This window comes from Chenopodium album, chromosome 17 (assembly GCF_948465745.1).
Source record: "Chenopodium album chromosome 17, dcCheAlbu1.1, whole genome shotgun sequence".
In the NCBI taxonomy this organism is placed as follows: Eukaryota; Viridiplantae; Streptophyta; class Magnoliopsida; order Caryophyllales; family Amaranthaceae; genus Chenopodium; species Chenopodium album.
This window is the reverse complement of record NC_137850.1, coordinates 24,316,740-24,333,165: the sequence shown is the minus strand read 5'-3', so window position 1 is coordinate 24,333,165 and position 16,426 is coordinate 24,316,740. Positions and strand designations below refer to the sequence as shown.

At 39.5% G+C, this 16,426-nt stretch overlaps 1 protein-coding gene across 4 annotated transcripts; it reads right to left on the bottom strand.

Moving 5' to 3' along the window:
* Positions 1-12,832: 12,832 nt before the first annotated feature.
* LOC145587699 (SEC14 cytosolic factor-like) lies at positions 12,833-16,220 on the bottom strand. 4 transcript variants are annotated; one of them, XM_081644399.1, is made up of 8 exons: positions 16,066-16,220; positions 15,888-15,980; positions 15,277-15,354; positions 15,115-15,168; positions 14,378-14,437; positions 14,181-14,276; positions 13,337-13,438; positions 12,833-13,232 (listed from the first exon to the last, which is right to left on the bottom strand). In XM_081644399.1, the coding sequence occupies exons 4-8, from the start codon at positions 15,163-15,165 to the stop codon at positions 13,197-13,199; spliced, it is 345 nt and encodes a 114-aa protein (XP_081500525.1). In that variant the 5' UTR covers positions 15,166-15,168; positions 15,277-15,354; positions 15,888-15,980; positions 16,066-16,220; the 3' UTR covers positions 12,833-13,196. The 4 variants fall into 4 exon arrangements, with proteins under 4 accessions (XP_081500525.1, XP_081500526.1, XP_081500527.1 ...); XM_081644400.1 differs by having other exon boundaries at positions 12,833-13,438; positions 15,883-15,980; XM_081644401.1 differs by having other exon boundaries at positions 12,833-13,438; positions 15,883-15,980; positions 16,069-16,220.
* Between the last annotated feature and the right edge of the window lie 206 nt (positions 16,221-16,426).

Genomic DNA, 16,426 nt, shown 5'->3' with positions numbered 1-16,426 from the left:
CATTCAATTATACAAGTCCAAATGTTATTATGTCCAAAACAAGAACAAAACAAAACACATTGCAAATTTTCCTTGATAGAAACAAAAATATTTTTGGAATTTTTCAAAATATAAGAAACATGGAAAAGCATATAGAAAGGTGCATAACATATAAGGATCAACATTTCACCAAACATGATAGAATACCCTCCCCTAAGCTTGAATAAGACAATACACTCAAACATAAATCATATAATCCATGGGAGGGGAAAACAAGGAGATTAATCCAACAAACCAACATATATATGTCCAACATGGCATCATCCACTAGAGAAAGAGCAAGGAAAGATATTACCGGATATTAGGTGGGTGTAAATACCCGCAAATGACCCAATTTTAACCTTTCAAAGCTAATTTCTCAAGAATTGAACCTTGTCTCCATATGCTCGCAAAGATAGGAGTCAACCTTCCTTGATTCTTGAACCAAATCGAAGCACCAAAGTATATCAAGTCATGTACCTAGCAAAAGGCACACAAATATTTCCATGAGAGAAAAATCTATTCTAAAAAGAAAAGGAAAATCTAATCTAAAACACGGGTTACTTCCCGAGAAAGGCTTGCTTAAGGTCCAAGCTTGACCGCTCTAGTAAAATAATATTGCAACGATCGCAAGAGCTTGTCAAATGCACTACTACACATTTCATATGAGAGCAAGTAAGCACATGACAAAAATAAGGCATGCAACAAGCATAGTGCACACCTATGGAGTTGAGAAGAAGTATGCCAAGAAGAAGAAGGAGAGAAGGGAAAAACAAGAATATAAGAAAAAGGAAGAGAAATTAAAGAAAAAGAAGAAGGCATACTCTTCCCAACAAAATATTTTTGGTTGAAAATCCCACCATCATCCTCAAAAGTCATCAAATGAGGCACTTGAGGGACTAAAGGCTTTTCAAGAGGAGGGGATATGAGAAAAGAAGGTAATGACATGGGATAAGAGGGGACAAGATCAAGCTTTCTTGAAAATGAGGTGTAAGGTGAAGGAATAGGAATTGGTTGGTCACTTACACCACTATCCATTGAAACACAAGCTCTCTCATCCAATGAACTCACATCCAAAGGGCTCTCCTCCAACTCATCATCATTCAAATCAAGCTAATTCTCAATCACATCCTCCTCACAAACTTCACACCCTAAGAGAGCTCTCAAAAGCTTCAAATCACGATCAAGGTTCAAAGGAAGCTCATCAAAGGGTTGAGGGTCAAACTTCGGAGGTAGCTCAAAATAATCATGAGAAGTACAATCTCCCTCTAAAAAGGCCTCATCCATCTCAATGGTGGAAAATGTAGAAGAGAAAGGGTCATCAAAGGTGAAAGAGGAGGGCAATGGTTGAAAATTTGAGATAGGAGTTGGAGACTCAACCTCACCAAACACTTCACTCTCATCTTCATAATCATCAAAAGTAGGTTCTACCTCCTCAACCTTATCACATGGAACCTCTTCTTCATCAAAATCGTCTAAGCTCAAGGCCTCACCCTCAAAGAAACCATGGTCATCATACAAAGGAGATGGGGTGGAAAAAGGTTGGTCTTCAAAATTGAGGAATGGGGGAATGAAATTGCAATCAAGGGAGGTGGGTGGGGAAATTGACTCGTCAATTGGTTTTTCAACACTCAAAACCTCTTGGTTCTCATCACCCTCAAACATCCAATCTCCCATGGAAACTACTTCATCCTCCTCATCCTCACTCTCTCTCCTCACAACTTCTCCACGCTTCAAAAATTGCAATGTCCCATCCTTCTTAACTTGAATTAACGTTTCCTCAAAATTAAGAGAAACCAACCATTTTAGTTTCTCTTCAACTCCATTTAAAGGGTCAATGGAACGAAATTCAAATTGGGAAGGAGGTTTAAAGTGCAAACTCTCTTTAGGAACATCCATCTCTACACCCTTTTCCTCACTCATAGGCTCTCTAACATCCTCCTTGCATACTTTGGAGCTCTCAAAACAATCATCGTCATCATCTTCCATATCTACCAATGTGGTAGAAACTTCATTCACATTCAATATTAATGACAATTGACTCTCCATCTCATCATTCTTCCTAAAAACAACCTCATTACTCTCTTCCAACTTTTTCAACATTTCCATTTGGCTTCTTACAATCTCCAAATATCTCATCTCATTTGGTTCCAAATTAGAATTCATCTCCAATTTTCTCAAAGAACCGCCAATTTGATTATAAGAAGACTCAAAGGTAGGGTCTAAAGATTGGAAAGATGAAGAGCATTGAGGAGCATCATGGGGGAAAGAATTATGTTCAAGCATGCAAAGATCAACATTAGAAATATGAGTGGCATCATCAAATCGGGGAATGGGGGCACAAGTAGGCATGCAAGATTCATCATTCATGGAACATGGACCATGACAATCATCAATGGAAACATTTGAATAACCATGACCACGATCATAACTATCTCTAGCAAACCATACATAAAAGTCCCAAGCATCATTGATTGACAATGCCCGAAATCTAACATTAAACATGCTCTCAACAATGTCTCTAGTTTTCTCATTCAAATTATGATAACAAATCTCGCAAGCCTCCCAAATATCCCAACCATGGTAACTAATGAAGTTCTCTAATCTATTAAAGTACACCCAAAGTGGCTCATCCTCTAATTGAGGAAACGAGAAATTTTCCATTTTATACAAAACAAGCAAAAATCAAATAAAAGAAAAGTATACACAAAGACCTAGACTCAAGCAATTAAACACACTCAAACATAGACACCGTTCCCCGGCAACGGCGCCATTTTGACGTTGGGAAAACTATGTCATTGAACTAATCCTCCCTACGGTCAAACAAATTTATAATCACTCAACTACCTAAATACAAGTATAGAGGTAAGTCAAGGGTCGAACCACTAGGAACGGTTATGTTCAAGTATTTCTAATTAACGCCTAAGCTAGGTCGAAGTCTAAGGTGAAAGGTAGCGCTATTCTACTTCCTAAATCAAGAATCAAACAAATGAAACACTAGGGAATGGGGATCAACATGCATTCATGATAACCAAGCTAATTAGGGAGTCAAGCAATCCAAGCAATGCAAAGACAAATAGTAGGAGCAATTAGGGGCATTCAACTAATCATCCTCACACTCTCTAACATAGATTTCTCTAGTGCTAAACAATATGAAGAAACATAATCAAATACTCAACTAATTATGATCAAATCGATATCAAGTGGTCATGTCAATCAATTCAATCATGCAATCAATGCTAGCAATCATGGTTAGCTACTCCAATCAAACTTATGCAACATGCAAACCTCTATGAATCAATTTAATCACAACACAAGAACTACTCAAATTCCCAAATCAATCTCAATCCATCAATCACACATGTTTACCCAAACCCTAGCAAGTAAACTACTCAAGAAACATCATTAAATCTACTATCAACTATAGAGAACAAGAATCAACAAAACATCAAGAACAAATACTCTAATCAAACATCAAATATCAAAATCAAACCAAACAAACATCAAATTAAACAAAGCAATTGAATGAGATAGAGTTTAGAAATGCTCATTAATAATTAAGATGATCTCCAACACAATTGTCACACTTGCATCTTCAATCTCTCAATCACCATTGAAATTCTTCACTTTCTCTCTCTAAAACTACTCCTAAGCTAGCCTAAACTAGAGAGAGAAGCTCTCAACCTAAGAGAGAGAAAACTATTCTAAAACTAAAGAATTACATGAATGAAGAAAAAAGGAAACCAAAAACTATATAAACAAAAGGAGAAAAGAAGCTTAAAAATCGTAAAAGACCCGGAAACCCGCGCCCGCGGAGAACTAGGCCGCGCCCGCGGAGGAAGACGGAAACCCCGATAGCCGCGCCCGCGGCCCAAGCCCGCGCCCGCGGGGCCAAGGCCCGCGCCCTCGGGACAACCGCGGGTGCTTACTGCCCAAAAACGGCAGTTTTGGAGCTGCAGCAACCCCGCGCCCGCGGGTACTGTAGCCCGCGCCCGCGGCAGAATTTCAGGGCTAACTTCGGAAGGCTTTAACTCTCAATATATGAATCGTATGAGGGCGTGCAACCTATCATTAGAAAGCTCTTTAAGTCTAGTTTCCAACCCAACTTGAATCACATCAATCTGAGTTGTAGAACTTGAGATATGGCCGAAACAATGAACAAAGGTCCTATTTGAAACTTTGCAATCCTTCGTTTTCTTTGTTTCAAACTCGAATTCAATTCCGAAAAGTGCATATTGATGCTAGTGGGTGCTATTTTCAAATTCCATGCATATAGCCCGCGACGTACCTACAAAACAAGACAAAGAAACGGAGAAGCGAGAGAAATAGCCGAGAAATGAATAAAATGATAAGAAAACCATTAAAAGCATGCATTTCTCTACACTAACACAAAATAACACAAATAGAGCATTATTCTCTATAAACACGACACAAACGACTAAAAACGAGCATAGAAATATAAAGAAAACATAGCCTAAAGGTGCCATAAATGGCACGGATCAGTGAGGGGGATGGATTTGCTGTCACCCTGCAAAACCAGGCAAAGGGGTTACAAACGGAACAACGAAAAATTACAAGATAACATGGCAGGCGGCGCTTACCCCTTCATTTTTGGCATCTAAGGTCGTCTTCCTTTGCTGAGCCAGCTCCTTCCTCAACTGGGCAGCCGGCTAGGCAGGCGTTTTGCTGGCGTCCACCATCTTTAGCGCTTCTTCTGCAAATAACAGAGGAAAAAAGTTAAGTATAATAACAAAATGGTTAGTGTATCAATAGAGGCGGTACATAGCCGGATGTATAGCAGGTCTTTTAGGAAGTCCGGATGGGGTATCCAATTCTTGGGCACGATTATGTGAGTCCCATCATCCATAGGTTCGGTGGTGGTCTCAAAAAATTTCGGCTCCATTATCTCCTCCCAGGACTTAGACGGAATGCGAGGAAGAGCGCATTTCTTTCCAAGCAAAGCCGGATTTTTATTGTACCGGCGAAGAAACCAGTTGTATCCCAAGGTGGGCGAGGAGATTAAGTAAAACTTCTCCTTCCAGCCAGTCCACTTTGAAGGCTTGTCCAACGACATCATATACTGCGGATGTGTTGTCAAAGTGTACCGTGCCCCAAATCCGCCTGGGGCCCGGCTCATATAGTGCATGTGAGCAAAAGCCTCGAAGGTAGGCTCAAGGTTTTGGAACTCACAGGCGACAATATAACTTAATATATTTATCCATGAGTTGGGGGTGAGTTGCCAGACGCCTAACTCATACCCCTTTAAAATTTTCTTTATTCCCCTATGTAGGGGGAAGCGGAGCCCAGCTCTAATAACGGCCTCATAGCAGCCGAAGTAATTATCATCATTTTCAATGTTACTCTCCCAGGCAACCGTTGCCTCGACAGACGGCACCTTTATGCGCCAGCCGTCCCCTATAGGATGCTTATCCTTAGAAGCTTGAAAGCTACTCTGCAAGGTAGCAATGTCTCGAAGGGACATGCCCGCCTGTGTAGGGTCGATCACAGATGGTTCCCTAGCCGGTTGCTGATAATCAGTCGCAACATCCTCATGATCAAAGCTAGAAGCCTCTGACCCAGATCTTTCGGCGCCCTCTTCCCCACCTGCCTCCTCTTCGGACTCACTACCAGAGGTGGTTTCCTTGCCGCCTGACTCTCTTAGAATCCCATCACTGGGAGTGGAAGGGGCGCCGCCCTGAGAAGAACTTGCTCGCTCTTTCGACCCCTCATACTCCTCATCCGGAGTAATTTCATTGTCGGGCACTTCTAGAGCACGCCATCTCCTTGGCTTAGTAGCCGTCTGTTTTACTCTGGCCATCGTGTCCTATATAGACACAGAGACGGAGGGATTCGAGAATGAGCAAAGCAGGTCCAAAAGTCTAGAACAGGCTGTTAGGGTTTGGTGAGTTCGACTCACCGCGGAAACAAACCCAAAACCAAGACCGCACTCGCAATAAATAAAACCATAAACATAATTAACTTAAAGACAAGATTATGATAATAATTATACCTTTGACGCGTGCTTCGCCTGACCTCGAGGGGCTCTTACTTCGAAAGCTAGCCTTGAAAATACGACGACCTCCAACAGAAGTCCACCCACAACTCGAACACCGACTAAGTCCAATGCCTTGGAGTTAGCAAGGCCCGACCGAAACCCGAGTAATTGAGTTCAAAGGTTTTCACAATGGTGATGCCTTTTTCAACTCTTGAGTTCAAAGGATTTCACTACTAGTGATGCCTTTTCCAACTCTTACTCAAGTGATTTTCCCAATACCCCAACTTGGGTATTTATAGGGAAATGCAAGAGTGTGAAAAGCTCTCCCATCAATGTGGGAGAATTTGATTTTCCCATTTTATTTTAAAGCTAAAATAAAATTAATAATCAAACTAGTAATAAATCAACAAGTGGCAAGCATACAAGGAGGAGTAGGTGAGGACCATTTGGAGGAGGGGGGGACCAAACTTGCCCCCCACTCATGCCCCCATAATCGGTCACCTTCCTTAACTCTCCTCCATTTGAGTTGCGCCACATGGCAACTCACTTGGGCACCCTTGGTTGCCTTGTGGGCTGCCATGGGGTGGTTGTGAGGCTTCGGCCCACCTCACTTGCGCCCAAAAGCGTGGGCTGCTAGCTGCTACGGCCTAGCAAGCCACGCACCAAGTGTGCGGGCTGCTAGCTGCCGCATGCTAGCATTGCCACGCACACTTGGTGCTGGTTGCTAGCTTTTGCCGCGCCCCTAGCACTCGGTTTTACCGATGCTAGGGGTATTTCAGTCATTATTGATTTATTATTATTTTTCACGTCTCGTCTTTTTACTATTTTCGACTCGACTTCCGACACTCGGTTTCGACACTCCAAGCTCGAATTTCCAACGTCTAAATATTAATTACTCGGTCGACTTATTAATTTATTCCTAATTAATTCGTCGCTTTGGCTCGTTAGTTGCTTGGGTGTGACCCGAAGGGTTCAGCCAAGATTAAGCTGTAATATTAATTATGCATTAATATTACTGATCGGAAGCGGCCTCCACCCAGGCATTCCGATCACTTGACCTCACTGAAAAATTAGCTTTCTTATAATTCCGAACCCCCTATCAGAATAATACACTTGTTCAAAGGCTATTCTTTTCAATCTCCCACTTGTCCTTCCGAACAAGTGTGCTTTTAGTGTATAGCTCTTTTCCTATGTCGCTTAATGCCTCTTCATGAACTATAAGGTAAGATTAATTTGTCATCCTTATTACGTCCAGAAGTGTTTCTCGATTCCGAGTCTGACTGTCAATAAACAGATGATTTCTAAAATCCATTCAAGCACAGCCATGCATTTTACAGTCTCGCTCTACGAGAGGCCTTGTAAACAACAAAGACATCTTCCCTACTTTAGTAGGGGGACATTTCCAGTCTTGTAATGTAGCTTCTCTTACTGAGAGGACCTAGCCACCTGAGTGATGATGTTATAATCCCCTATAACGGCAGACGTTTGACAATCATCAAAGCGGACTAGTACTCAAACAAGAAAGCTCACAATACTCATGGTCAAGGAAAAAGGTTCCAATAGCAATAATGAGAAGTATACTTATGACGATTTTTAATCTCTTAAAGTATTCTCATAGGTCGATCCAGTATGGTTCTACACCAATACCTGTGCAAATGATTCATGACAATCATGTCCTTGTAGCACAAGAAACGGTGCTATAAATCAAACTACACACTAATCTCAAATGGTCATTAATCGTCCATCGTTTAAATGACCTCGATTAGGGATAATTTTCGATTATAACATTCAATGTTCACTTAATAGGTGTTTCCTTACCAAGACTGGTCTTGATACCCTACTTTGAATATTCCAAGAATCGAATGGACTCATTATTTAATTCTAAACCACAATTAAATAGTCAACGGAGTGATTTAAATCGCATGAAAAATTTAATTACTCCAAAATTGAATGGCTCATCATAGTGCTTTACATTAAAATTGTCCAAAATTAATTAAAACACTAAAATTAGGAAATCAAAGCCAATCTTTAATGTGCTTGATTCCCATTGCCTCAACGTGCTTGTTGTGCTTCACTTGAGGCAAAGGTTTAGTCAGTGGATCGGCTACATTGTCATCCGTTCTAACTTTACAAATTCTGATTTCACCTTCTGATTTCCATTCTCGAATCATGTGAAACCGCCGCTTGACATGTTTGACCTTCTGATGTTCTCTTGGCTCTCTGGCCTGAGTAATAGCTCCATTGTTGTCACAATAGAGGTCTATTGGACCCTTGATGAAGGGTACAACACCAAGTTCACCAATGAACTTGCGAATCCAAACTGCCTCCTTAGCTGCCTCAGATGCTGCTAAGTATTCGGCTTCAGTTGTAGAATCTGCAGTTGTGCTTTGCTTAGCACTCTTCCAACTAAACGCTCCTCCATTGAGACAGAATATGTACCCAAACTGTGTATTGAAGTCGTCTTTGTCTGTCTGGAAGCTTGCGTCGGTATAACCCTTAACAACTAATTCATCTCTGCCTCCATAGACCAGGAATTTATCCTTGTTCCTTTTCAGGTACTTAAGGATATTCTTGGCTGCAGTCCAATACGCCTCTCCTGGGTCTGATTGGTATCGGCTCGTAGCGCTCAAGGCATACGATACATCTGGCCTAGTACATATCATGGTATACATGATCGATCCAATTACCGAAGCATATGGAATATGATTCATCCTTTCTCGCTCATCAGGTGTCTTAGGACACTGCTTCTTGCTTAGGGTTATGCCATGTAACATGGTTAGGTGACCTCTCTTGGTCCCTTCCATTTGGAAACGAGCTAGTACCTTATCAATATAAGTACTTTGACTCAATCCTATCATCCTTTTCGATCTATCCCTATAGATCTTGATGCCTAGTATGTACTGAGCCTCTCCCAAGTCTTTCATTGAAAAACATTTTCCGAGCCAAGCCTTTACAGACTCTAATAAAGGAATGTTGTTTCCAATGAGTAATATGTCATCGACATATAAGACTAGGAAGGCGATGTCACTCCAACTGACCTTCTTGTAAACACAAGATTCATGTGGATTCTTGATAAAAACCAAACTTACTGATGGCTTCATCGAATCGCAGATTCCTTGCTTTAATCCATAAATGGACTTCTTAAGCTTACATACCTTTCCAGCGTTGTTTTGGTCGACAAAACCTTCAGGTTGTGTCATATACACAGTTTCTTCCAAAATACCATTTAGGAAGGCGGTTTTGACGTCCATCTGCCATATTTCATAGTTGTAATATGCAGCAATCGCTAGGAGGATCCGAACGGATTTAAGCGTTGTGACTGGAGAAAAGGTTTCATCGTAATCAATACCATGAACTTGTCTACAACATTTTGCTACCAATCTAGCTTTGTAAATGAATACATTTCCATCTTTGTCGGTTTTCAACTTGAAAATCCGCTTACATCCGATAGGTGTGTAACCTTCGGGTAAGTCAACCAAGTCCCAGACTTGATTTTCAAACATGGAATCCATTTCAGATCTCATGGCCTCTTGCCATTTAGCAGAGTCGGTGCTTGCCATCGCTTGCTTGTACGTTGCCGGTTCATCTCCATCCATGATCAAGATGTCCTGATTCTCGGTTAATACTAAACCAAGATATCTATCAGGTTGAGATCTCGGCCTTAGACCTACATAGGGTAATGGACTGAGCATTTGCATTGTCGGTTCGACTTTTCATATTTTGATCACTTTGACTTTTGTCAACAGATGCTATTTGAGCAATTTGACTGTCATTCTGACTTTGTTGCTCATCCTCACGAACTTCGTCGAGTTCGATTTTCCTCCCACTTGTCATTTTGGAAAGGTGCTCCTTCTCCAAAAAGACATCATCGCGAGCAACAAACACTTTGTTCTCCGATTGGTTGTAGAAGTAATACCCTTTGGTTTCTTTTGGGTAGCCCACAAAGTAAACCTTATCAGAATTGGGATGAATTTTGTCAGAAATCAATTTCTTGACATATACTTCGCATCCCCATATCTTTAGTAAAGACAACCTAGGAGGTTTCTTCGTCCATAACTCGTATGGAGGCTTTTCTACAGCTTTCGATGGAGCACGGTTCAGTGTTAGTGCCGCAGTTAAAAGTGCGTATCCCCAGAAAGAGATAGGAAGATCACTAAGACCCATGGTTGATCGTACCATGTCTAACAAGGTTCAATTTCTCCATTCGGATACTCCGTTCCATTGTGGAGTTCCTAGAGGTGTTAGTTCTGAAAGTATGCCATGATCTTTCAAATGGTCATCGAATTCTTGGCTCAAGTATTCACCACCTCGATCCGATCAAAGGGCTTTGATTTTCTTGCCAAACTGATTTTCAACTTCACTCTGAAATTCTTTGAACTTGTCAAACGATTCAGATTTATGCGACATGAGGTAGACATAGCCATATCTTCTGTAATCGTCTGTGAAGGTGATGAAATATCGATGTCCATTTCTTGTGGCGGAGCTCATTGGTCCACATACATCGGTATGTATTAGACCCAATAAGTCACCGGCCCTTTCTCCCAACTTGGAGAATGGTTGCTTAATCATCTTACCTAATAAACATCCTTCGCAATTCTCAAAAGATTCTAAATTGAAAGAGTCAAGAACGCCTTCTTGTAGAAGCCTCTTGATGCGTTTGATGTTAATGTGCCCAAGACGACAATGCCACAAGTAAGTTTGATTTGACTCCATGGTCTTAGCTCTTTTGGTATCATAATAAACTATCTTGTCTAAACACATAAAAGTGTCCTTTCCATAAATATGAACAAGAGATGAAACAAAGTCTTGTGATCAAGGTTAAAATGACGTCCAACATCATGAGATCAAAGTATGGTAGATAAAACTCAACAAGTTTTAGAATTTAGACAAAACACATGAGATTACAAGCTTTCTTTGGATAGATTATCTTCATCTTCCACTTGTGTACTCATGTCCACTTGAAAAAGCACCGCTCACTTTGTTCCTGAAACAGGAGCATAAAGTGAGTCAATTTTCCGGAATCTAATACCTTATAAATTGCTTGTATTCAAGTGTTAAGATGATACTTGAGATTGAGGCTGCTTTTCCTCTTGCCTCATCTTCCAGATACTCGCTACATTCTCTTTTGTAGTGACCTTGCTTACTACAATAGAAGCAGCGCATCTTAGCCTTGTTCTTGAACTTCTTCTTCTTGGGCCTTAGAGCAACCTTAGCAGCCTTGCAAGAATAGGTTTTCTGGAGCTCTTGGACAACTTCCTTGTAGGATAGTTTATCCCAATTGTTGGTAAGTTGCATCTTAATTGAAATGTACCCCGAGTGGAGTGAGCTTAAAAGCATATGAGCCGCTTGCTCATCCTCCACCGGCCTACCAATCAGTTCCAGATGGTTAAAATAACCTTGTCATCTTTTGCACATGGGCTTGAAGCGGCATCCCGGGTCTAAGTCTTGCACTATAGACCCTAGCCCATACTTCTTGCCTCTCTTTGCTGAGACAACAATCTTGCGGTGGCTTGATCCTCATGTTAGATAGTGACCTAGTCACTTCCTCCACAAATCCATCATAGTTGCCCCTGTCGCTCTTTGTGACCCTCAGATTGACCACATCTTCTAGAGCCTTGAGGAGTACATCCGGAAGGTAGTTGGAGAATTTCTTCTTCCACTGTTCCGGAATGGAGTTTGTCATGAGTCGCGAGACTCTCTTGCCATTATAACTCCACTCCTCATGAGCCTCATCGCTCATAACCCCTTTTGAGTAGAAACTCGGGATGGGTGTATCCAAGATATGCTCTAGGTAGCAATTGCAGAGGGTCATACGGAGTTCTTCTTCTCATTCCTTGAAGTTCACCAAATTTAAGCTAAGTAGTAACTTCTCGGGAAGATCTGGGAATATTAGATTGTTGTTGATAGTTGAAGACATGATTCTACAATTGAAAGAATTTTAATGAAAAATCATTCATGATGCTTAAATAAGATTGAATTTAATTCATGCATATTTCAAACTTATTTAACGTTTTATTTACACATAAAATTGTCCCTATTTTGTGAAAATAAGTCGATTCCAAGATCCAAGGAAACAAAGAGTGGCTAAGCATGCTTTGGCTTGTCTTAGCACTCAATCTCCCAAGGTAAGCAACGCTTTGCTAATGGCTCCAAACCACTCTTGGTTGAATAAATCGTCGCATCCAATGCTCTCTCAACAATTTATTCACTTTGCCACGATATGTTAGGACTCCATCACTCATATCGTTGAGTACAACCAAAACCAACTTGCATACCCGGTATGCCTTATGAGTCTAGGGAGTAATAGTGATGCCTCGCTTTGGCATAGCCCATCACTACTCTCAATAGGTCGATAACTATACTACAAAAAGCGTGCTTTTTAGACGCTTTTCAGCCTTTTTTTCGACACATAAAAGCGTCGCAAAAATCTTTCTCGACACTTCTTAAAAGCGTCGAAAAAACGTGAGTCAAAAATTTTACTAGACACAAAAAAGCGTCGCGAATTTCGACGCTTTATTGTGTCCAAATTTTTATACGAAGCGTCCCAATTTGCCACAATTGCCGCACTTTCTTAACTTCGGCGATGCTTTTTCACGTCAAGAATCTTAAAATTGGTGACGCTTTTCCATGTCCAAATCTTCATACATTTGCTATTTAACATTTTGGCAACACTTTTTCCTGTCCATATTTTCTAATTTTGGGACGCTTTATCTTGTCCATTTTTTAAAAAAAAATGTCTAGAATACGAAAATAAAATATTTCATCACTAATAATTATTTCTAATATACTAATATTACAAAAAAAAAAAAAAAAAAAAAATACATGTATAAAAAATTTATGCCAAATTTATTTTATTACATATAAATATATTATAGCATATGTGTACAATATCTCATAGTAATGGGTTTTCTATTACAACAAGTACAATTCCAACTTATGCTTTATTCATGACTACTTGTAGTGAAACAAATTCGGAATCACTAATTGAAATCTTTAAATAGCACAATTCTCTCATGTCCCAGCTGCTTTGCCATCTGCACACCCATTCTAGAAGCTGCCACCTCAGCTTGTTCAACACCCCACCAAGCCTTCAACCTTCTAACAGCCGCAACCACAATGCACCCTGCATCATCCCTTAACACCACGACCCAACCCAATCTGGTTTCCCGCAGCCATATTAGCATCAGAATTTATTCTGATCGCACCAGAAGATGGCAGCCTCCAATCACAAAAAACAAATTAAATACCAAAAACAAATTATTAGAGGTGGACCAACTTTGATAGCATCTACTTTAAGTGGAAAGAATTAAATAAGAGGCAAACCTTCCAACATGCTGAGAATATATATGGTGCATTAACGATGTAATAAGTATCACTCTTCTCTGGATAGTTCAAGTCGTTGATAGTTGTTATTACAGTCAGCAGCTGCAAATGAACAGAAGCAATAAAATGAGTGTCGGTCGCCACATTTAAGGTAAGAAACAATCAATTCAACATTTTGTATAAAGCAAAGAAGAAGGTAACAAAATGAATAGAGAACCGTAAAGAACAGATTTGAAGAAAGAGAAAACAGGAAAAGATGGAATGGAACAAAAAGGGCAGGTGTGGGGGACTTGGGAGGGTATATTATTCTTTATACTGAAGATGAGATTCCAAGGATATGTTCCCATCGCCAATTAATGGCATAGAATCTATGTAGCTGTTCCCACCAATTTGGACTAAAGTTGGTAAAGGTATAGTGAAGTGTTGAAATGATGAGATTTCGAGTGAAGTGAAACAACTTCCAACCAAAACAAAGGGCAAAGTCTAGACAATTTTTTTACGTCAAATGTGTAGTCCGATATCAAATCAAAGGAACCAATCAAGTGGAAAGACAATTGATATTTTATCCACACTCCCTAACTTGGGTCTTAGTTTAAGCCAAAGCTAATTTACATAATTAAGTAAATTAAAGCTTTGATCCATAGTAATATGAAAAAATAGTCAAATAATGATAAGGAGCAACAAATGCAGGAATGTTTGGAAAGTGTTTAAAACCCCTATAGACAAATTATTAGTCTTCTCCAGCTCCGATCATTTCACAATTTTCTCCTCTACATAACTTACAGGATATTAATGGGACAATGAAAGAATTGAATAGAGAAACATTAATGGTTTAAAAAGATACCTTTATTTGATTAAGGGCTGATAATTTTAAGCCAGTCATATCAAGCACCTTGATGCAGCTACTAATCAATTGTCCACACTTCTGTGATGCCATTGGCTGCAGAACAAAAATCAAAAAGTCCTTCAGATATAGAAAAACGCATATATGCTCCACATGAATACACCCATACAAGCATCTATTCATACTCAAATACTCACCATTACAACACGGTCTTTGTATTCATTCATTTGGATGTGTGACTGCACGTAGTAGTGGACCTACAGAAAGAAATGTGATGCAAATAAGAAATATTAATAGTATTATATACAAGAGTAACAAAGTATAGAAGTTAAAAGCAGAGAGATCCTTTTAAGCCAAGCAATATGTTTTGAACAATCACAACATTACACCTTTTTTAGCCAAACAGACAAGATTTTTCCCTACCATTCCAAGCAGCATGCCATGGCAAGAAACAGAGAACCTATCCAGGAATACCTAATCTTACAATCAATCATCAGTAATTTAGAACAGTCTAGTGAAGCTGAAAAGAAGAAAACTGCCAGACTGCCCGTGGAACATCTTGTGTTTCTGATCTCAGTGACTAATAACTCAGTTCAACTATATCAATGACTATACCAGGGCAAACAGAGTTTATCCAGAACATTAAAATAGCCAAAGTCCCAAAACATGAAGCATTAATCATCCACAAAACTAAATCAGTCTAATGAAGCTGGCTGCACAAAATACAATAGCCCATGGGACATCTTGATCGCAGTTCAATTATTTAATTAAGTGTCGAAATTCGATTCTTTTTTTTATTTTTTTTCTTTGCATTTATCGTAATGCAGTAGTTGACACTGCAAGAGAAAAGATACATATAAAGCAACTCAGTCCCCTAATTATCATTCAACACACTTTCTAAATGGTAAAAAGGGCCAAAAAGTGATTAACTTACGGATGCTTTGTCATATGTACTATGCCCCACACCGACAGCAATAACAGGCATACCCTGATAAACACAGAAACCACCTTCAGTTGAAATAATACAATTGCAATTCTGTATTGAGCAGTACCAGAAGCCAAATGCACCCAGAGGATATAGATGAAGGTAGTTTACCTCTTTTGAGTAGCCTGAAAGTCATACAAGCTGAGAGTCACACACTTTTCGGTACAGCTCCGCAGGAACTATTGGTTTCTGGGCAAATGAAATTACTGGATTAGAATGTTAGATCATACATACAGGCTCCTCATGATAATCCACCCCACATATAAAGACTCAAACTTCCTAAAAGACATTAGTGAATAGTGACTCAAAAGAGAAATTTTAAGAAATCACAAAAAAAAAAAAAGGCAAACTTGAAAGAAGAGAGAAGGAAGTCAAGAGACATGCAAATCCAATAGTAAATTCAGAGCAAGAGATCGATTTTGAACCTCATTAATTAATATTTAAATTTAGATAGCCATTTTCAAATACCAGATTTGATTAATTGGACTTTGATTCAAACAAAAAAACGAGTTTAGGGTTAATAACAAACCTAATTTCATGTAAAGAAAGCGAAAACTGAAAGAGATAAAGCAAATCAAGAATCAAAAACTACCAATGTGCACCAACTCAGACGATTAAACACTATCTAAACCCAAAATCACACAGATGTAAACAAGAATAAACAAAAACATCTCTAATTTAAAAAAAAAATATATATAAATTGAAGAATAAAATCACCTAACCTTCTCCAATACCCCAGACTTCTGCAAAATCAGCAATAGAAGGTCTCGCCATGGATCTCGACTTCGTAACTCCAAGGTTTTTCACTAATCCTTCTGCACAAAATAATCGAGCAATTTGGGGATCTAAGAGTATATTCAAATGAAAATTTTAAAAAAAAATTGGGTAGAAGAAAATCACCACCATCAGCCTTAACGCGTGAAGATATGCAACCAATCCTACCAAGGCCATGGCAGAAGATCCGAGTGAAGAAGACGATTGAAGAGGGAGAATTGTCATTGAGGGCTAGGGTTTTAGACTTTCAGTTATTGGGGAGAAGATATACGGGAAGGAGTGGGCATTTTACCCCAACTCTTTTTAATCTATATCTATATCTATATCTATATTATTAAAACTCCAAGACAAGGAGTGTCATTTTGCTATTTGTTCCTTCTTTTTTGTTATTTCGCCACATCACTTTAAATTTTTGCCACATCACTTTTGCTATTGTAGTTAAATATGCTTGATTTAATTTACACTTTAGAATAATGATCAATTGAAA

Bases quoted from the DNA above. Each gene is read 5' to 3' on its own strand.
- LOC145587699 (XM_081644400.1), bottom strand. From the start codon at position 15,165: ATGCCTGTTATTGCTGTCGGTGTGGGGCATAGTACATATGACAAAGCA. The intron at 14,438-15,114 runs GTAAGTTAATCA...TTCTTTCTGTAG, and splicing joins GTACATATGACAAAGCATCC to GTCCACTACTACGTGCAGTC. The intron at 13,439-14,180 runs GTATCTTTTTAA...GTTCATTTGCAG, and splicing joins CAGCCCTTAATCAAATAAAG to CTGCTGACTGTAATAACAAC.